The sequence below is a fragment of the Acanthochromis polyacanthus genome, chromosome 4, assembly GCF_021347895.1.
Source record: "Acanthochromis polyacanthus isolate Apoly-LR-REF ecotype Palm Island chromosome 4, KAUST_Apoly_ChrSc, whole genome shotgun sequence".
NCBI lineage: Eukaryota > Metazoa > Chordata > Actinopteri > Pomacentridae > Acanthochromis > Acanthochromis polyacanthus.
Window position 1 is genome coordinate 42,700,263 of NC_067116.1, and position 21,354 is coordinate 42,721,616.

Here is a 21,354-nt window from a genome sequence, read left to right on the forward strand (position 1 = left end):
AGAATCCATTTTCGTTTTAGTGAGTTTGAAGTATTTTCTTCCATTTTATTGGAACTTTTCCCATTATTTTCAGATAAGTACTGAGGCACATTTTGTCCTCCGTAGCAGACAGTTTTGTATTGCAAATGAATCCGCCGCTCTTTACGGAACGGTGCTTTTAGTTTTGTCCTGGAACATGCAAATGTTCAGCGTTTGGCTCTGAAATGGTAAAAAGAACCGCTGTGATACAAATAATACCCAAAGCAAATTTTCAGAGAAGCTGGGGATTCACAGGGGGCATCTCATTTACACCTTATTAAACATATTCACACATTCCCGCTTCAAATTTGCAACTACAGATAAAGACATGTTCACAGTCTAAGTTGCAGCGTACACTTTAGTCACCTCATGTGGTCATGTTAGCAAATACAGAGCTTTGCTGTCGATATGCTTACATGCTGCATTATAAAACTTAATAAAATCAGTAAAGGATACAGTCTCTCATCTCATCTTTTCAAGTTAGCTGAATGTAAAATGTCTAATTTTTATGTTTTGGCATAAAATCTTGAGTTGAATTGAATGAACAGCTGAGAATCCACTCAATCCATTAAATTAAGTTTATAGGAAACAAAACCAGCATATAAACGGACTTACTGGGCTGCACTGTTCGAGAATTAACTTGGAAACGGTACAAAACCTGCTGTATATCTTTGTTAAATTAAGTTAGGATTGTTTCTTTGCATAATAATCTAAATAAATCCAACCATGGCAAAGTTTTGTACTAAATCCAGTCCCTACATTAGTAGACTTCTCAAGTTCAGTTGATTTAACTTACATTGCACTTACACAACCTATAAGGTGAATCATTAAACTAATTAATCAACCAGAGGACAGCTGACCCACATTTTAAAAGCAGCAGAGGAACTTCTATTGGAAGCTGAACAAACTTAAAATGATTTCCCTGTAGATACCTGCATGTAACAATGCTTAAGCCGTCTAATTATTTAGATTATTTCTGTTCTCTCGTGTTTTTTGCTTTTCTTTTCTCCTCAACAAATTAAACAAAAGTTGCAGTCAATGTGTTTTAAAGGAATAATGTAAGTATCTCTGCATCTTCAGTCACTTCTCAGCAGGATTCACCTACAGGCTGTAAAACATTCACATTTCTGTACAATAGAGTTGACTAATGCGCTGGAATGCTGCTTGTGTGTAACTGGAGAACCATTTGCAGTGCAGATCATCACTTATGCTTCAGCTGTGGAGGAAAACGACACCAGAAAGACTTTGACCTTTATTTCCTTCCACTCGTTATGTGGGAGGACGAGTTCCTCTGAAGTGACTCTCTCGCATTTACAGGAAATTATAATGAATCCCGTCATCGAGCAGTTAATGTGTCACCAACAAAATGCATCAAAGGCAATTAAATTTATTGTCAAGAAAGTAGGACAGCTAGCAGACAGAGAGAAAATATTTTTTAACACTCATGTCAGCTCTCACCTTTCTACTCTGAACCTGGAGCTGATGTAATCTTACATCACAGTGACTGAAAACAGAACTGCAGCTTCTCTTGTCATCTGGGTTTCATTTCATCTCTGATTCGTCGACTTGAAACTCATTTTTTTGCCTTAATGGTGAACATGTGTGCAGACATCCATCATTATAACTAAGGCTTTTTGCTGTGACTACACTATAAAAAAACAAAACAAAAACAAAACAGTCATTTTTTTCTGAATGTTTGAAATTTTAATAAAATTACAAAAACATGCTATTAATTTACATTAATATCAAATGTAAAATAACATTAAAATCCATTAACACATCCCTTCATTCTGAACAACCATAAAATAGCTATTTTTTTTAAAGAAAATTGATTTTTTTTTTGTAATCAGAATTTTCCAACCATAACCTTTAAATTATAAATGAAACCATTCATTTCAAGTTTAATATTGTAAGGAAGTATCTTGTATAATTACAGAAATTTTCACAACAAAAATGTCAAATAAATAGATAAATCTATCTATCTATCTATCTATCTATCTATCTATCTATCTATCTATCTATCTATCTATCTATCTATCTATCTATCTATCTATCTATCTATCTATCTGTTTTTTCTGCTAAAGTGGTTGATCAAAATTTATGCCATTTTTTTCAAACGCAGAAAAAATAACATTAAAGTTTTAGAAAATTTTACAGATTTATTTGATTTGATTTAAAAGATGTTTTCTAACAGAATTTGTAAGTCTGCCTACTTTTAAGATCACAGACTGTTCAGGGAAAAATGCTGTAATTTTACAGCTCTTCACAGGGGATGTAGCTCAGTGGTAGAGCGCATGCTTTGCATGTATGAGGTCCTGGGTTCAATCCCCAGCATCTCCATAGTTTATATTACATGTTGATCTGCAGAAAGATTAAAAACACAAAAGGGAACATCATAAACATGTTGCATGCCATCATCTGTCTTTCTATCTAAATCACTGATTATTTCTGATTGTTTTTTTATAAAATATGTAAATATATATATTTCATTAAACATTTAATAAGCTTATCTTACATGTTTATATCTTCCTATATAAAGACATTTTATTTTATTTTATTTCATTTACTTATTTTCATTTATTAGCTGAAACTGTTAAATTCACAACCCTAAACCAACCACATATAAATATGTGAATATATATCGAAAATTAGATACAATAAGTGATATATAACTGAAAAAAACATTGTTTATTTCTCAAATTTTACACAGATTTGTTAAATGATACATATCTTGTATAACTACAGAAATTTACACGACAAAAATGTTTATTTTTAGTATCTTTAAGTATTGATAGTCAAAATTCAGCTTGTCATTATTTTTCTGTATCATAACTTGACTTTTTTTTTTTGCTTAGAAATATTCTTCATTAAACTTTTGAAAAAATACACACGACCTCATGTAAATTAAGGCGAGAAAATGTATTTTAATTATGGAAAATTGCTGCACTTTTATGAGATGTTTTCCAGTATTTTCTGGCAATGAGGAACTGTTTTTTTCCGTTTTTTTTGTTGTTGTTGTTGTTGTTGCAGTGCATAGAATCCAAATTCGTTGTCACTTTAAAAAAATACTTTTCTTTCCAAACACATAAGGGGCATTTGCATAATTCAGTACAGTTTTTCCTCTGCTACATTACACAGCACTCTCTCTGAATGTGTTTTTCTTCTGAAGAGCTGGGCAGGTGTTGGCTCCACCCCCTCACAGGTGTGTTCAGGTGAGTGAGCTCTGCTGTGTCATTTTATCACTGAGCTGCCGGACGAGGTGAGGAAACTTTGCTGTGAGCGATGCTTCTTTCAGAGAACTGACTGCGTTTTGTAAATATTTGGGTGTAAACTGAAGGTTAATTAACAAACCAAGTTAAAGCGCATTTGACATCTTTAATGATTACCAACAACAGGTGGAGCCATTGTTGATGTGAAAACATCTGGGTTAGATTTTTATCTGCAGACTGCTTCTCTTACTTTTAAAAGAAAGTCTGTTTCGTGTGTGTTGAGGTACAGTGTCCTCACAACCAAATACGTCGCCTGAAAAACTACTAAAAAGGAAATATTTACTAACATTTCTCCTACCTGTAAGTGGTTTGTACTGTATGTGTGTACTTCATATGGAAGCATTCAACATGTGGAGTCAATGACATGCGAATTCTGCCAACAGAGGATTAAATGAAACGTCTCTCAGGACGATGGAGGGAAGTCATCCGTCACAGGAACAACACGACGCCGTCACCTGGTTCAAAAAGTCTCAGCTCCAGTCTGTGATCTGCAACGGTGTAGTGCCAGAATGGTTTCATGGCATCATTTCCAGGAAGTAAGTTCACGAGTTTTATCTCTGTCTGCAATCTACTTCAGTGCAGGAATGTGGAGGGTTATGATACAAGAAAAATAAATCCACTTTACAGCATGCAGGGCATGATTTACTGCGTGTGCTCTCATAGTAGGTTTTGTGTTTTCAGGATGTTTACTCTACTCTACACATAAAAATATTGTCTTGTTAAAAGAGATTTTCTTTGTTTAGTTTCTGTCTGGAACACATGAAGCAAAGTTTACGTTACAGTCACAAAAAATAAGGCTTAAAATACATCTGTGATATGTGAGTAATGAGTAAAAATACATGTGCTTTAACAAAGGTCAACAGGGAAAAACAAAAACACCAAAATGACACATTTTCAGGAAGTGATAAACTTCTTGAGGAAGCTCACGACAACCACGTTGTTTGTTTGCCTGTTTGTTCAAAACACTTTTTTTAACTTCAGTTTTAGACAATGATCAAAACAAACACGCAAACGCATATTTTAATCCACTCTGTTTAGAACAATTTTGTCCAAAAAAAGTAAAAATTTGGCAGCAAGAAAAAAAGTGTAGAAACTGTGAAAATACCAGCAGATATCTATAAAATAATTCTATTTTATGTTCATGTAAATGTCCATGTCCTGACACCAAATCCAAAGAAACTAGGAGAAAAGAATGTTTAAAATATTTTTTAAAGCACCAAATAAGTCTAGAGTTCCCCCTAAAGTTCCCACTCACCGATGACCAAACTGAATCTCAAATAACAGTTAAAATGAAATCTCATTTTTGGCATCATTTTTTCACTGATGTCTCTTGTAACTGTGGGAGCATTTTTTTTAAAAATCAATTTTATTTTAAATAACTATTACGCATGGAAAATGTGTCCCACAACAATCCTGTTCACATAACTTTTTAGCTGGTAGAAGAAAACAGTGAATCACATGAAACGCTGGAATTAACACATCAAGCAGTTTTCCTAAAGAATGAGTAGAGCAAAGCTGTGTCCTTTCTTCTATTTTTCATATTTTCCTCACATTGTCAGCCTTGATTGACCGTCTCACTCTGCCTCATATTATCAGGATCAGACTCATTCTTTGGACTGTTTTCCATCAGTCAGTTTGTCCTCTTGGTCAGCAGTAACAGCTAGCTAAATATCTAGCTTCTACTACTGAGAAAAAGATCACATTAGCATGGATTAGCAACCCTGTTACTGTGATTAGAGCAGAGTTAGCAAACAACACAGAAAACATGGAATAAAAATGGTACCATTGATGTGTAAGCTGAGCCAATCAATCCTGTGATCATTTATTACCTATTATTGATGAATATGGAGCAGAAAATTATAAAAGAGAAAGTTTATTTATCCAAAAATTTGAAGCCCAAATGTCGTCCAATTCTGGAATGACCCATAACTACAAGACCAAACTGTTAATCATGCCCTTTAACTCATGATGAATCACAGATATGTCAGTTGAATGGTGGACTTTCCTCTTATAATATTTTATTTTCTCCTTTGTATTACTGTTCAACACAGTGTAATGGATATCTATTGACTTTGTTGACATGAATATTTATCAGACTGTTCTGTTTGAATGGTTTGTCTTTGAACTTCTTGGTGCAGCGTGATCAAAAGCCTCTTCCTGTCAATATTAACATGACAAGTTCTCACAGAAAAGTGACTCCAGGTGTGGTTTAAACACAATCCAACCCCATTAAACCTACAGATGAAAATATCTGTGTGAAAGGCGCCTTTGTCTGTCCTGATTTGTGTAGGACGGCGGAGGAACTGCTCGTGTCCAAGCCTCCGGGCTACTTCCTCATCAGAGTCAGTGAGAGCAGGATCGGCTACACTCTCTCTTATCGGTGAGCGTTTGCAGGATTAAATAAGCTTTATTCAAAAGTTTGCACTCAGAAACTCAGCCCGACATTTAAAATCCTGCTCCTCAGTGCCGATGACCGCTGCAGACATTTCATGATCGATGTGTTGGAGGACGGTCGCTACATCATCCTGGGGGAGGACAGGTGTCACCGGAGTCTGCAGGACCTGGTGGACTTTCATCACAGGACTCCCATCATGCCTTTCTGCCAGGTGCTGACTGTGGCGTGTGGACAGGTGAGGAAGTCTGTTTGTAATGCTGCCGGCATGCATTAAAGATTTATGTGGGTTATTGTAGTGCATGCATTGTCCTCTGCTGTTAGTAAATGGAGTAATATGAGCTCAGTTCATGCATGTGAATTACAATAAAAACCTTATACCACCTTATGTTTGCTTTCTTCTGTGCCATCTGTCTTTTTTGTTTCATGTAAAGTCCTCAGAAAACATCGACTATGCAGAGCTACTGTTTCCCCAAAGACTTCCCACCTCCAACACCAGGTTGCCACCAAACAACTCCCCCAGCATGACTCCCCCAGTGTCCCAGGAAGATGTCCCACCTGCTATTCCTTACCGACCGGAAAACCTGGACAGCCCCACAGTTCTTCTCCCAAACAGCCAACCAAACCGGCTCTACCCTCGTTTGGAGGATGGATCTCGACACGTCAACGCTCCACTTCCAGCCACGGTAATATTTCCTTGAAAAAAGGCCGTTTTTAAAATTCTTAGAATGAAAGGTACCCAAATGTTTTCTGATCAAAGAGGTTCTTAAACAAATGCCTATTTAAGAGGTTTCTATTGGAAGCAGCTTCTTTATGGGTATTTATAAGATGCTGGATTTAGTTATTTAAAGTAGAAATCTCAGTGTGAGATGATCAAGGCTTGGCTCCTCTGCTGCCTTGAAATGAAATCACAGATAAGTTTCCATATAAATGTTTTCACAAAGTGAATATTTAAAGGCCCTGAAATCAATCAGCTTCTTACTAAGAGCAGTTGAGATCATTTTTCAGTTGTTTCACATGAAATGATTCTGTCTTTCTGCTTTATTTTCACTGCTTTTACTGGGGCTCAGTTAAAAAAAAAAGGGTGATGTCATGCACTTTTGCTCACAAGCCAGGATTTAGCAGCCTTTAAATCAAAATGTGATGAGAGATGTGGGGTTGTTTTCTTGTGTTGCCTTCACTGACAAACTAATTCTGATCCAAATCCACCCATATGGTGCTGATGAAGCAGAGTTTTTGAGTGTTGAACTCAGATTCAAAACCAAGTTTTCAGCAGCTGTAACAATAATCCTTTAAACAATGCCTGTGAAAATTTTTCATCTCCATTGGCAGTTTTCCCTGTGAAAGCTTTTCACCACTGAATTGTAGTCAATCTAATCAGGCTGTTTTGACAAGAATTTACAAAAGACTCTTTCATGTCAAAGTGAAAATGGATTTCTACAAAGTAATGTCAGTTAATTAAAAATCTACAGTCTAACAATGCGCCTGCAAATACATTCATTTTCTACATGTCTGTAGTTACCAGATGCATCTCTGGTTGCAATTAAAGCCTTGACCTTTAGTGGGTGGGTCTCAGTCAGACTCGTACATCTGGACACTGGAATTTTACCTCATTCTTCTTTGCAAATCTGCTCAAGCTTTGTCAGGTTGCACAGGGATAGTGAGAAAACAGCTCTTTTCAAGTCCAAGCGCAAATTCTCGGTTGGATTGAGGTCTGGATCCTGACTCGGCTACTGTAGAACATTCACTTCATTGTTTTTAAACCATTTCCGTGTAGCTTTGTCTCTATATTTTGGATCATTGTCTTTCTGGAAAACACATCTTCTCCCAAGCAGCAGTTTACTTGCAGACTGCATCGGGTTATCCTGTGGGATACTTTGCTGCATTCATTTTACCCTCTTCACAAGCCTTTCAGGGCCTGCAGCCAAAAAGCATCCCCACATCATGATGCTGCCACCACCACGCTTCATGTCATGATGCCACCACCACCATGCTTCATGTCATGATGCTGCCACCACCATGCTTCATGTCATGATGCTGCCACCACCATGCTTCATGTCATGATGCTACCACCACCATGCTTCACATCATGATAGTGCCACCACCATGCTTCACATCATGATGCTGCCACCACCACGCTTCATGTCATGATGCTACCACCACCATGCTTCATGTCATGATGCCACCACCACCATGCTTCATGTCATGATGCTGCCACCACCATGGTTCATGTCATGATGCTACCACCACCATGCTTCACATCATGATAGTGCCACTACCATGCTTCACGTCATGATGCTGCCACCACCATGCTTCATGTCATGATGCTACCACCACCATGCTTCATATCATGATAGTGCCACCACCATGCTTCACATCATGACGCTGCCACCACCATGCTTCACGTCATGATGCTGCCACCACCATGCTTCACGTCATGATGCTACCACTACCATGCTTCACGTCATGATGCTACCACCACCATGCTTCACATCATGATAGTGCCACCACCATGCTTCACATCATGATGCTGCCACCACCATGCTTCACGTCATGATGCTGCCACCACCATGCTTCACGTCATGATGCTACCACTACCATGCTTCACGTCATGATGCTGCCACCACCATGCTTCACATCATGATGCTGCCACCACCATGCTTCATGTCATGATGCTACCACCACCATGCTTCATATCATGATAGTGCCACCACCATGCTTCACGTCGTGATGCTACCACCACCATGCTTCATGTCATGATGCTGCCACCACCATGCTTCACGTCGTGATGCTGCCACCACCATGCTTCATGTCATGATGCTGCCACCACCATGCTTCACGTCGTGATGCTACCACCACCATGCTTCATGTCATGATAGTGCCACCACCATGCTTCACGTCGTGATGCTGCCACCACCATGCTTCATGTCATGATGCTACCACCACCATGCTTCATATCATGATAGTGCCACCACCATGCTTCATGTCATGATGCTACCACCACCATGCTTCATATCATGATAGTGCCACCACCATGCTTCACGTCGTGATGCTACCACCACCATGCTTCATGTCATGATGCTGCCACCACCATGCTTCACGTCATGATGCTGCCACCACCATGCTTCATGTCATGATGCTGCCACCACCATGCTTCACGTCGTGATGCTACCACCACCATGCTTCATGTCATGATGCTGCCACCACCATGCTTCACGTCATGATGCTGCCACCACCATGCTTCATGTCATGATGCTGCCACCACCATGCTTCAGAGTGCGGATGGTGTGTTTGTGATGATGTGCAGTGTTAGATTTCCACCAAAAACATCATTTGTCTGATGGTCAAAAAGCTAAATTTTGGTCTCATTCGACCAAATAACCTTCTTCAAGCTGATCTCAGAATCTTGCACATACCCTTTGGTGAATTCCTGTCTAGACTTATAATAAACTTTTCCAACAGTGTCTTTCTCTTTTCCACTCCCCCATAAAGCTTTGACTGGGAAAGAACAGGCAAGAGTTGTTTTATGAACAGTCTCTCTCATCTCAGCTACTAAAGCTTGTAACTTCTTTAGAGGAGTCATAGACATCTTCTTGGCCTCCCTCACTAGTCTCTTTCTTGTGCCGTCTTGCAAGGCATATTTACGTGTATACCAAGTTCCTTCCATTTCTGATATGCAGTAATTCAATGTTGAAAAGCAAAAAAAGGGGAAGACCTCCAAGGGGAACGAATACTTGTTTTAGGCACTGCATTTTCTAACAATCTTTTATGCTGTATTTTTGTATTTTTCATGTCTACTACCTCTAGCCTGTGCCAAAAACCAGAAAGAGATACGACTTCAACCAGCCTCCTGAAGTCCCTTCTCGAAATGTTGTTCCTGTGAAGCAGAACCAGGCTTGCATCAGAACCGTTTCTGCACCTGACAGTCCCTCCACGTCCACAGCCTCTCAACAACCAGCAAAGAATCAGGAAGGAAAGCCATCAGTCGTCACCAACCTGAAGAACTTCAAGAAGAAATTCCAAAAGAACAGAAGCACTTCACAGGATAATACATATGCAGAGATCAATGCTGAGGCAGCTGATAGGAGTGGAAATACTGAGTCAGAGTACGAGGAGATCACAGGAGACCCCAACCTTATGGGTTCACCATTTTCCTACACTGATGTGAGACTGACTGATGAAATGTTACCTCAAGAGTACCTGAAACCTCCACCGTTTGCACCAGGCTTCTGATACACAGGCATATAAGAAAGCCATGTACATATTGATAAATCCCTGGATGCTTCATTTCTGAATCAAACCAAAGATGGAGGATAGTGTGGACATCTTATTCCAGTTTGGTGGTGCAGCCTGCAGAGAAAACGGAGAATACAGCACTTTTTCAACTTTCAAGGTCGACATTCATCAGAAATTTTGCCTTAAAAAGGTCTTGAAAGGGAAAAAGTTTCATTATTATGGCCATAATTGCTTTTGGGTAATATTCTTATTCTTTCTTTGTAATAAATAAAACTGTACAGATGGCTAATACAAAGACTGAAAACAGAATTAAACAACCTGGCTCTGTTGAAGGAGACTAAATCTAAAGCAATTATCTTTTTTTGGTTGATAAATACAAAAGCTGTTCACCGTGTACATTCTTTACATAGGACATTTTGCAATTTAGATTTTTCTTACAGTTTATTTTTATTTACTGCACATTTTTGTATCTATCTATCTATCATCTTTATGGTGGTGGGAATGGTACTCCTTCTGCTGTAGCAACCACATTACCCCTCAGGAATTAATAAAGTATTTCTATTCTATTCCAAACTGAAGTGTAAAAAAGTTGCTGCTTTACAGGGTTTATCTGGTAGGCTCTGATTTGGCTTGGATGGTCACACTTTAGAGGTGCTAGTAGTCCAATTTGGTTCACTAGCTATTTCACTAGCTATTTCACCCCCTTTCCAAGCTTTGCGCTAAGCTAAGCTAAGCTAGCTTAAGCTAAGCTGTTTCTTCACACTGATATGAGAGCGATATCTTTATTTACCAAAGTGTGAAACTACTACTTCAAACTTTCTGAAGCTTATAAATGTGCACAAATGTATAAAATTATTGAACAGATTAAACACTTATCTTCATGAGACTGAAATTAATGCCATTGATGCACTGTATATTCTTTACTTTTTTTATTTGTTTCATTCAAGAGAGACATTACAAAGAAATATTGTTACATAAAAGGAAGTTATGCAACTAGGTTGTCCGTAGCTGAAGCTAATTTCCTGCCAGTTTCAGGGTAGAGGTTGCTATGCCTCTATGATAATATTATGAAATGTGGAAAGGAAGAGGGAGGAAGTTTTTTGCAGCACATGTAAATTAGAAATAGATCTGTTATCTGAAATGTGATGCGGAAGCTGGAAGTGAGAGACGCTGGTCAAAATTCAATTTTATACAGCTTTGAGTTTTTACCTTTCATCATGTAGCAGGATGTGAAGATTGTGAAGCGTAGAAGTCATGTGATGCCAATAATAGCTCACATTTATGCCTGTAACGAGATAGGATGTGACGCGTGTTTTTGTTAAATGACTGAACTAATAAAGCATCTAAAAATGTGCAGTTTGTGTTATTTTCTAATGCTGCAGTGGTGTCATGATCGGCTGGGATTTAATCCAACCAGGAACCTTTATCTCATGTTAATCCCCTTCTAATCCCGTCTTTTCTGTCTGAATTTGTCGGTCTTCAGATCATGTGGGGTTTGAAGTCAGATCAGATCCCTTCATACCAAGCTAAGAGGAAACACCTGTATAGACTACCATCTAGTGGCAGAAAACTACAACAGTAGTGCTGCTCAGATCCTTGATCTAACACCACAATATCAAAGTGTTGACTTTAATTCAGGAGTTGTTTTCGTAATCTGATCATATCTTTTAGTTTATTGTGAAAATAACCCAGTGGCTGATGTAAATGGAAAAATGTGATTATAGCACCTCAAAATTATGCTCCAGTAGTGACTTTCTATCACTGGTTTGTCACTTTGTGTCCTAAAAGCAAAGTTCATTCTGATATTACAAATAAGTTAATTATAGAAGCCCACTACTGCTAGAAAAAAAAAAGAACAACAGTAAGATAACCATGAAAAACAACACGTTCCATGACTTCATTATCTATCTATCTATCTATCTATCTATCTATCTATCTATCAGAATTCAAACAAAACATACTTGAAAAACAACAAAACTAAATAAAAAGTATATACTCACAGTGATGTTTGTATGAGATGGTTATGCTGACTGGTTTTGCCTCATAGCCTAGATCATATTTCTTCAATATAATTATACCTTTAATTACTTTAATTCTTTACCATTATTGATAGTTTTTGTTTCTTTTTTCTCCTGTTGATAATTTGCTCAAAGGTGAAACCAACCAAGTTAATTGTTCTGTACAGCTTCACAGCTGTCCAATAAATAATGTTTATTTGAGATCTGGTAGCATTCTCAGTGTGAATGTGGCTGCTAAGGTAAAATAAAGCTTGTTTCTGAAAAGTACAGCTGAAAATTTAAACAGACACTGCCAGTGATGTATGTTTTAGGGGGTTATAGTCACTGTATTAAAAATACACATTGTATATATTAAATATCAACATAATAAGAATCCTGTGATCATGAATTATTTAATCAAATAATCAATTTTTCCCTAAAGATATTTTTATGTTTCACAGCAGAATATTAACAGCAGTAACAGTATTGTGTCACAGGTAACCAAATAATGCTGAAAATTCATTATATTGTACGATAAGTTGCTGTAGCTGATAAATTTGTCATCACATGGGACAAGATTTTCAATATTTAAATCATAACTAAACTATGATTGGTGAACACAGCAGCATCTATTCTCCTGGAATATTTTGAACAGTGGTCACCCCAAAAACCAAAACGTACCCGTATTAGTCCATGCACATAAGATAATTAGGAGCATTTACTTTAAAATAAGAAGCAAAGGTTTCCCACTTAGCAGGAAACATTCTATCTCGTTTAACAAACATATTTTAGTATAGTGTTCAGAAAACATTTTAAGGACACGGTGGCACCTGGTGGACATGCGTGGATTCGCCGGCCAGCAAGGATGCGAGGACCCGTCCAACGCTGTTTGCAGCTTTAATTTTGTTTTTCGTTTTAATCACCCCAAGACTTTCTGTGGCTCCATCAGACCCCTTTCTGCAGCTTCCTGTGTCAACCTGATATCCATAAACTCTGAAGATCACCGGGAGGTCACTGTTTGTCAGAACCGTATAAGGATACAACACGACCAGGTCCTCTCGACTCTTGAGAGGGCAGCAGACCTTTACAAAATCCGATTTACACCTCCTGTCTATTCCAGAGTGTGTGGGGCCACGGTCAACAGTTAAACGCCGCCCTCCTTGGCCGCTGCGGTGACACGAAACGAGCTAACCCGTTGTTCCAGGAGGCGGAGTGACATCATCCGAGAAGCCGTTGGTTTCCAGCTCGGGATCAGCCCGCTGTTACTCATGTAGAGTCCCGGGAAGTTACCTACGCGTCGAAAACCCCCGTTTTTAATTTCACTTTTCTTGCTGCTTTTCATCACTGTTCAGCCTCAGACAACTCAGCGGCACTATGTCTTTCGTCCCCGGTCAGCCGGTCACCGCCGTGGTGGTAAGTTTGGAGCTGCTTCCACTCACCGGGACTCTATTGTTCCGCTCCGACCTTAAATCTTTAACGGTAACAACTCTCAATGTTAGTTGACCAGACATGCTAACTAACCAGCTAACTACCAGACGTTAGCTAGCTGCTTTAACTGTAACTTGATTTTCTTTGTGTAGCTGAAGTCAGCACAGTGGCAGCAGCTTTCTACATCGCTAAAACGTCAGCTAGCAACGTTAAATTTAACAACATAACTCGTTAAATTAACGGAAAAGTGGTTCTTGGACTAGAAAGTAACATAACATTTTGTAAACCGCTAATTAAAAGGTTTGTTAACGTTTTGACAGAACTAGCCTTTAAAATGGGCGTCACCTCTGTCGGGAATCGACCTACATGCAGCGTTACAGGATACAATAAAAGTGTTGTTTGCTCAATTTATCATATCAGAACTTTCAATGAAGATTTAAAATCAGTACAGTGAAGTGTTAGATGAAACTAGGGATAGATAGTTGGGATTTTTCAACCGTAAATGTCATATGTGAGGGTTGGAAAGAGGGCAGTAAGGCAGGTTGACTTCCCCACTGTGCAGCCTTGTTCAGACATGAGATATGCAACATTCCTGGCTTTATCAATCCGTTGAAGTGAAGGCATTCAGACAGAAGTCACTTTTATATCATTGTTGTTCCTCACAGATTTATTCAGGCACAACCACCTACTACAGTGATTCAGTATTTGTCATTCAAGCAAGATGAGACAACACAGCAAGTGACGTTTAATGCATAGCAACGCAATAGCAAAACAAAATGTAAACGTCTAGCAGCCTCAAACTCTGCCCCATGTGTGGTGATAATCCAACTACTACTTGACAAATAAATGCATAAAAGAACAATGTGACTTGCTGTTAGATCCTGATCCATGTCTGGGATATTTTATACTATAAATTAATCAATGGCACTACTTTTGCTGCTTGCATAAATTTGTGCTTTTTTTTCAAGATGCTCATAGATCCTACTTCTTTCTGATGCTGCAGGTCTTTGATAATCTCAGAGGAAGCAACCAGACTAAACCATAACCTAACCCGTCTGATGCAATTGAAAAATACACAGTGTGACTTGTCCTTGGATGTCATAATTTGTAAATTAACATAATTAACGAGATGCTCATATGGATTCTGCTGCTGTCTGATGCTGCAGATATTTAATAAGTTCAGAAGAAAGACTCCTAAACAACTGGAAGCAACAAACTTAGCTTAGACTGTTGACAGCTCATCTGTCTGATGTGAAATAAAAAGTACACAGAGTGACTTTATCTTGTCTCCATGTGGGAAATAATTTATATTCTTATTTTAAGATTTACATATTTAAATACATTCAGAGGAGAGACATTTTGTGTGATGTTTTTGGATGGATATTTGTGCTTAAATATGGAAAAAGGCCTTCCTGAAATCACTTCACACAGCTCAAAGTACAGTTGCTTTGTGTGCCTATCTTTTAATGTGACTGGGTGCAGCTCAAACTTGTGACGTGTTGAGAAGGAAACGTTACTCAATCCAGCTTAGTAAGATTGCCGTCATGACTTTTGTGGAATTATGACCAGGTTGTGCATTTAAAGGCCAGAGAAGTAGGAGTGGAGACATAGAATTAAACTTGGTAAAACATTTCCAAAATTAATCAACACAGCACCACCATATTATGTAATAAAAGCACCAAAAATGCCACAAGAAATTAAGGATAAAGGGCTAATAGAATGAGACAAAATATTGGGTAAAACCAGAAAAGCATGGGTAAAAAATAAGTATGTTGTTGTGTTGTTTTAAATTGGAATAAAAACATTGTTCAGTCCTCTATTTGTCATAGATATTAATTTGGTATTTCTTCTGGCCAAAGACACCTGAATGTCAAAGAAGTGAAATCATTCTCTTTCTACTTATTGGGGTAATAGAAGGTCTACCTGTGAGGCCTATAAGGAGCAAGTGAAGTTTTAAAATGGTTGCAAATCTGGTCTGACTGACTGGCAAACAGTTCCAGTCATCCTCGGAGTTCATTGTGTCAGCGACAGCACTGAAACACTGTGTTGTTATTCACAAGAGGCCGTCTTTGTGTTTAAGGAGTCCCACTGTCATCCGTCCATCTGTTGTAGTGAATCTGGAGCTGCTTGTCATTGTCAAGGGCAGGACTCTATTAATAAAGTCCCCGTCTGGACTTCAGTTAGCAGCGGAATGAGCCATTTGTACGCTTAAATGTAGAAAAATGAGTCTGGTGGATAAAAGAAAGCCTCTCAGGATGATAAGTCCAGTTTCTTTGCACCTGCACAGTAATTTCAGAACTTCAGTGTAACTCAGCAACACAATCTGTTGTATAAGAGGATGAGTTTTTTGATGAATGTGAATACTTGAAGTCCCAATAGTTAACAGTGAACAGTTTACAAACGTTTCATGAAGAGAAGCAATGACTTCATGTTCCATTCAAACTGGTTTCTCTCATAAACAAGAGCTGAATGATGCAAGAAGCTGTCTTGTTAATATCTAATTTTGGATTTTCTTTTCTTAAACAGCAACGAATTGAGATCCAGAAGTTGCGGCAAGGGAATAATCTGATTCTGGGCTTCAGCATCGGAGGAGGGATAGACCAGGACCCAGGGCAGAACCCCTTCTCTGAGGACAAGACCGATAAAGTAAGTTTATGTACAGATTTAGCTCTTTATGTGCCGTGATTACAGCCATGGCCATAAGTTTGGACACAGCATGACTTACTATGTCTGTTTTGATGTCTGTTACAGAACATAACTAATATTTTTTGACAACACCAGTTTAATTAGTCAACAAATCAACAAGGGATATAATATTATCAATAAATTCCAACAATTGGAACAACTTTGTTCCCAAAACATAATATTAGAAGAAAATAACAAAAAAATGCAGTACTTTCACAACTGAATTTGGTAAGAATAACAAAATGACACCAAACTCTTTTGATGTTTTTTTAAATATGAAACTTAATATAGTTCTCAGGAGTTGTGTACTGTATTGTAAGTGACAATTTTGTGGTATTTTCTAAGATTCACAAGCGTCATGGTACTTGTGTCCAAACTTATGGCCATGGCTGTATAAGCAGTATTCAGCACATTTTTTGTCTTTGAGTTTATTTGTTCATCTTTGCTTTTACTGTTGTCTGTGTGTAAAGTAATTCATACACAAAGTCTATTATCCTTATTACTATTTATCGCTGCTCGTAATGAATGTGAGAGTACAGAAAATATTTCTAGGTTTCTACTTTATTGATGTGTGACAAATGTGCGCGTTCTAAAAAGGGAAAGACACTATTTTTGCACTAAAAAGAATGAATTTATTCTCCATTTAGAGTGAGAAATTAGACTTTCTGTCATGATTCAGTTGTACAGAAAGATGATCCAAATTTGCGTTCAGAAGGAAAATTTATGTTGTTGATGCTGTTGTCAGCTGATGTTTTTTTTCAGGCCTAAAAGTGATTGTTGGTATTCAGCAAGACAGACAACCGTTGTTTGAAGCCAGTGTAACTTTGCAATAAAAATTCAAATATTGGCATCAATCTTTAGAATAATTCAAAATCTAACACAGAACTTAGCCAAAATGCATTTGTTTATTCACATTTTGCATATGTTTAGTTAAAATAGAACTTTTCAACATTTATCCTGGAGCGTTGTTTGGATGTTGTATGTGACAAGTAGCTGACTGGGAATCAGTTAAATAAACTGAGATAATTACAAAACTGCTGAATATTAGATCCGAGAATCATCCCTAGTTGATGAACATAATTCCAAAAGACAGAACTGTATCAGAAGATGTGTCACCGTCTGTTTATTCATCTTTGAGCTCTTCCTCGTGTTGAATCACTGTGGTATTAGAGCAGCCCTTTATGAGGGACGGGCCTGAACACATTATTTATCGCCTCGGGACGGAAACAAATCAGACTCAAGTGACTGATTCACAGAAACAAATACTGCAAGTTTGCACAAAGTCTCATCCTACCTGCTGCTTGTATAAATTTGGAGCAATGAAAATGTGCCAGCAGATCACATATGCTGCCATGTTATGGATAAATGATAACTTTCCTCCAGGCTCACGTCCCAGATTTTATCTTTTGGCATTTCAAACTTTCCTTTAGATGTTTTTGACAGATTTGTGAGTCTTACAGTAACTTTCTCACAGAGGTGTGAGAGATGTTCTTATCTCTGTGATGCCAATGAACACTTGTCCTTACAAGAACTTAGAGCAGCTCAGAGTGCTAGAATTTTTGTAGATAATTCAACGAGTTCATTACATTTTATTCATTCATTTATTTTCTATAAAACTTCAGAGCGCACATGAAGGGACAGCCCTCATTTTTAACGCTAAAATCAAAGTCATGAACATTAAATACAGACACAATTACGCATAAGAAGAATACATGGTAATAACCATATAAAGAAAAAAACAGTGCTAAAAAATTGTGCAGATTAACAAGATGTTTAGTTGTTGAATTATTCATTCCTAAAGTAATTAATAATGTAAAAAATGTCAAAAATCATTGTTCCAGCTTCATAAATGCTGTTTATCCTTATTTTATATCACTGTAAAATCAGCCTTTTGACTGCTAGACAGTTGATGGCACAAATAAATAATCTGATAATGCTAAAAGTCATAATGGGCATTTAGAACAGTTTTTTGAAACTTTATAGACAAAAATTCTAATAACAATCATGAGCATGAGGGAAATAATTATTGTCAGTTTATGTACTGGACATTAGAAGCCTTTTTATTTCTTTAGTCATGACTATAAATATGATTTTGTGATTTATTAAACACCTGCATTTTATTAATATGCTGAAACACAAAATGAATAGTAATTTAAATGTGTTGCATGGCAACCTGTCAGAGACATTGTTGGTTTTTGTAAAGGAATGACTTGTTTTAATGAAATATAATACACTTGTTTGAGATAATCTGGAGTTACAGAAATAAAGGATTTAAAATGATGGTGACGATGTCTTCAGGCGTGTGGTCTCTGCGTTGCTTTTTCAGCTGAACTGTGTAATTTAATAGGATATATCGTGAACGTAAGAATAGTTTCAGGTGTAAAATGAGCCCATAAAACTGCTGTGACAGTATACTACTGGATCCCTTCACCTAACACGCTTTAGGTATATTCTGTATCAGATGAACTTCATTATTTTATGTCTGTGAAGTGCCCTCCTCTTGTTTGTTCCCTCTTCATTAGACAGGAGGTATGTGTGAGTTCTACAGCTGTGATGATATGAAGTAGTGAGTGTGTTTGTGTCATTCAAAGGGCATCTATGTGACCAGGATAACATCAGGAGGACCAGCAGACGTAGCAGGATTGATGATGGGAGACAAAATAATGCAGGTGAGATGAACTTTTTGCTCGTGTATGGTTTAGAGATAGTGGCACTGAGGAAAAAATAGGAGGCAGAGCTGGAGGTAGCAGAGATTAAAATGTTGAGGTTGTCTTTGGGAGTGACCAGAATGGACAGGATCAAGACTGAGTACATTATATACATGTACAGAGGGAGGACAGGGAATATATCGGTACAAGGATGCTGAGTTTTGAACTGCCAGGCAGGAGGCCTAGAGGAAGACCAAAGAGGAGGTTTATGGATGTAGTGAAAGAGGATGTGAAGTTAGTGGGTGTGAGAGAAGAGGATGAAGAGGATAGGGTTAGATGGAAGCAGATGATTGACTGTGGCGACTCCCTGAAAGGAAAGCAGAAAGGAAAAGATGAACTTTTTGCTTGTTAATTTAAAGATCCACTAGATGGCAGTGTGAGCTGTCAGACAGCAGCAGGAGTGAAACCCGCCACAGCTTCTCTCAAACCAGATTCCTCCTCTTGCTCCCAGGTGAACGGCTGGGACATGACCATGGTGACTCACGACAAGGCTCGTAAAAGACTGACGAAGAAGAACGAAGACGTGGTGCGACTACTGGTGACCAGGAAATCGCTGGAGGAAGCTGTCAAACATTCTATGGGTGGTTACCCCAGACCATAATGTAGCGACACTACTTACAAGCACAGAATAATGCAATAGTCAAGGACTGAACACTCTCATGTGCAGAGACTCCCCAACATCCATGTGATGGTTGCACCGCGGCCTTTATGACTATATCAATGCAAACAAACAGGAAAAAGACGCATTAGATCATCTCGGTGACGCATCAGACGTCACAGTTTAAATGTGTCGGTTTTCACACTTTCTGACTCCTCGTCTGCTTTCCTTTTCAGATTTATTCGTAGCACATCAAGTATAGCTGAGTCTAAAACTCCAGCATGGAAATATAATAAATACGCTCAATACAATTACTAAATCCATTATTGCTTGTTGAATTTCAAAACCACCAGACTGAAATGAGTTTCTGAGATATTGATTCATTCCCGCTGAGAAGATATTTGTCAAATATCCTCTTTTTCCTATTTGCCTTCAGCTGACCAAAGTTAAACGTCCTCCTCTGTTTAGTGAATCCTCAATGATGCGCTTTTCCTCTCATTTAAAGAAAAGAACCAACAGTTTGCGATCACAGCTGCAGCATTTAATGCCAAAGTTAGAGCTAAGGCGCTGTCATGCATTCACTATATGCATTGCAGTGTTTCTAATCATTTTCTTTAGGTTTTTTTTAAATAATGGTACAGTATACTGTATGAAATCTGTTAAAATATAACAATATGCACAGGTTTTTTATGTCTTTTCACTAATTTTACTGATGCATCTTTCGGTTCTATTTATCTTGCTTTTGGTTAATGAGTGGGACAGTTAACATCTTCTCTCTGTATCTACTACAGTAACATGTGCAGATTTTCTTCCATGTTACAGAACAATATTTCAGATGCTGGACCTCAGCTTCAGTAAGAGAAAGGTAGTAAATTGTCTGTTTAATGAAATGTTTTGATGTTTCTTATCGCTGACCAAAAGCTGAAACTGTAACTCTGAACCAGGCATGACTGAATGTTGTTTGATAACTTGGAATGAGCACAGCAGCCTTAAACGAACACTTAATACCGCCAAGCTTAATGATTTCTCTCTGTTTTCCATTTCAGCAACACAACAGTTTACTGCCTCTGTGATACAGTGTGTACTGAACTTATTTAACACTATTTTGGCGTAGAAATCTTAATGCATTTACACTAATATGATAATCTGTGGGTATTTGATTCGTACAATACTAACAGCTTTATGCAATAATCAAGTTTGTAAGTTGTCAGTTTTCATTCCAAAATAAAAGACCCAAAATCCAAAAACACTAAAACTGATATGATGGTAAATGACTGCTTGAGGTGTTTCACACTTTATTCAAACCCATGAAAATATAAAAGTCAGTTTCAGGCTTTTACGGATTTTGTAGTTAAACCTTTTGATGTTCTACAGCACTGGTTCCCGACTTTGTTTTTCACTTTTGAGCCCATACAGTGGAATCATATCTACTTGCAGCAAATCACCACAGATTCCAAACTTAATTTTGAACAATATATCAAGTAGTGTTTTTTTTTAACTTATCAAGTCATTTAAAGGTTTTACAGGCTTAACAAACTTCCTCCATCATAATGGGACTCCAGAGGGACACTGGGAACAGCAGACGTTTCGAAAACAAGCAGTATTTTCTCTTTGAATTGTTTGTGTTTTCCTCCAGATTTTGTAAACTGCCAGCTGAGCATGAAAGGTTTGCATTTGATTGTATACAGTTTTCAATTGGAATGTTTCTCAGATATAAAAATGACTGAAATCAAAACCTGCCCCTTTGCTTTATTGATAAACCACCGGTGCAACACGTTGGAAGCTATTTTTGCCCCTCTGCAAAACCCTTTTTTTTTTTATTTTCCAGGCCCTTCAAATAGCTGTGTTGCCAGTTATAAAGTAATCAGGTGACATTTCAAAGCAAAAAAAAATAAAAAAAAATCTATTCCCTGACCTTTCTGTATTTACCGAGGCATTTTGAACCAGAGAACTTTTCTTTACTTTCATCTCTTAAATACGGGAGCTTGGAACAAATTACCTGCCTTTGAACCGAGGACTGTGT

At 37.9% G+C, this 21,354-nt stretch overlaps 2 protein-coding genes and 1 non-coding gene across 3 annotated transcripts; all 3 read left to right on the forward strand.

Annotated features, from left to right (window-relative positions):
• Nucleotides 1-2,286: 2,286 nt before the first annotated feature.
• Nucleotides 2,287-2,358, forward strand: trnaa-ugc (transfer RNA alanine (anticodon UGC)). Its single transcript has one exon. It is a non-coding gene; the product is annotated as a tRNA-Ala (tRNA).
• A 678-nt stretch (nucleotides 2,359-3,036) lies between these two features.
• hsh2d (hematopoietic SH2 domain containing) lies at nucleotides 3,037-11,267 on the forward strand. The gene is made up of 5 exons (XM_022219871.2): nucleotides 3,037-3,823; nucleotides 5,578-5,667; nucleotides 5,752-5,917; nucleotides 6,114-6,365; nucleotides 9,487-11,267. Exons 1-5 carry the CDS (start codon nucleotides 3,699-3,701, stop codon nucleotides 9,910-9,912), a joined length of 1,059 nt encoding a protein of 352 aa, XP_022075563.1. The 5' UTR covers nucleotides 3,037-3,698; the 3' UTR covers nucleotides 9,913-11,267.
• A 1,877-nt stretch (nucleotides 11,268-13,144) lies between these two features.
• Nucleotides 13,145-21,066, forward strand: tax1bp3 (Tax1 (human T-cell leukemia virus type I) binding protein 3). Its single transcript, XM_022219870.2, has 4 exons — nucleotides 13,145-13,325; nucleotides 15,867-15,986; nucleotides 18,617-18,694; nucleotides 19,185-21,066. The coding sequence occupies exons 1-4, from the start codon at nucleotides 13,287-13,289 to the stop codon at nucleotides 19,332-19,334; spliced, it is 387 nt and encodes a 128-aa protein (XP_022075562.1). The 5' UTR covers nucleotides 13,145-13,286; the 3' UTR covers nucleotides 19,335-21,066.
• The last annotated feature ends 288 nt before the right edge of the window (nucleotides 21,067-21,354 follow it).

Coding starts and splice junctions, on each gene's coding strand:
- hsh2d (XM_022219871.2), top strand. CDS start 3,699: ATGGAGGGAAGTCATCCGTCACAGGAACAACACGACGCCGTCACCTGG. Junction 5,668..5,751: donor GGCTACACTCTCTCTTATCG/GTGAGCGTTTGC, acceptor CCTGCTCCTCAG/TGCCGATGACCGCTGCAGAC. Junction 6,366..9,486: donor ACGCTCCACTTCCAGCCACG/GTAATATTTCCT, acceptor TACTACCTCTAG/CCTGTGCCAAAAACCAGAAA.
- tax1bp3 (XM_022219870.2), top strand. CDS start 13,287: ATGTCTTTCGTCCCCGGTCAGCCGGTCACCGCCGTGGTG. Junction 15,987..18,616: donor CTGAGGACAAGACCGATAAA/GTAAGTTTATGT, acceptor TGTCATTCAAAG/GGCATCTATGTGACCAGGAT. Junction 18,695..19,184: donor TGGGAGACAAAATAATGCAG/GTGAGATGAACT, acceptor TCTTGCTCCCAG/GTGAACGGCTGGGACATGAC.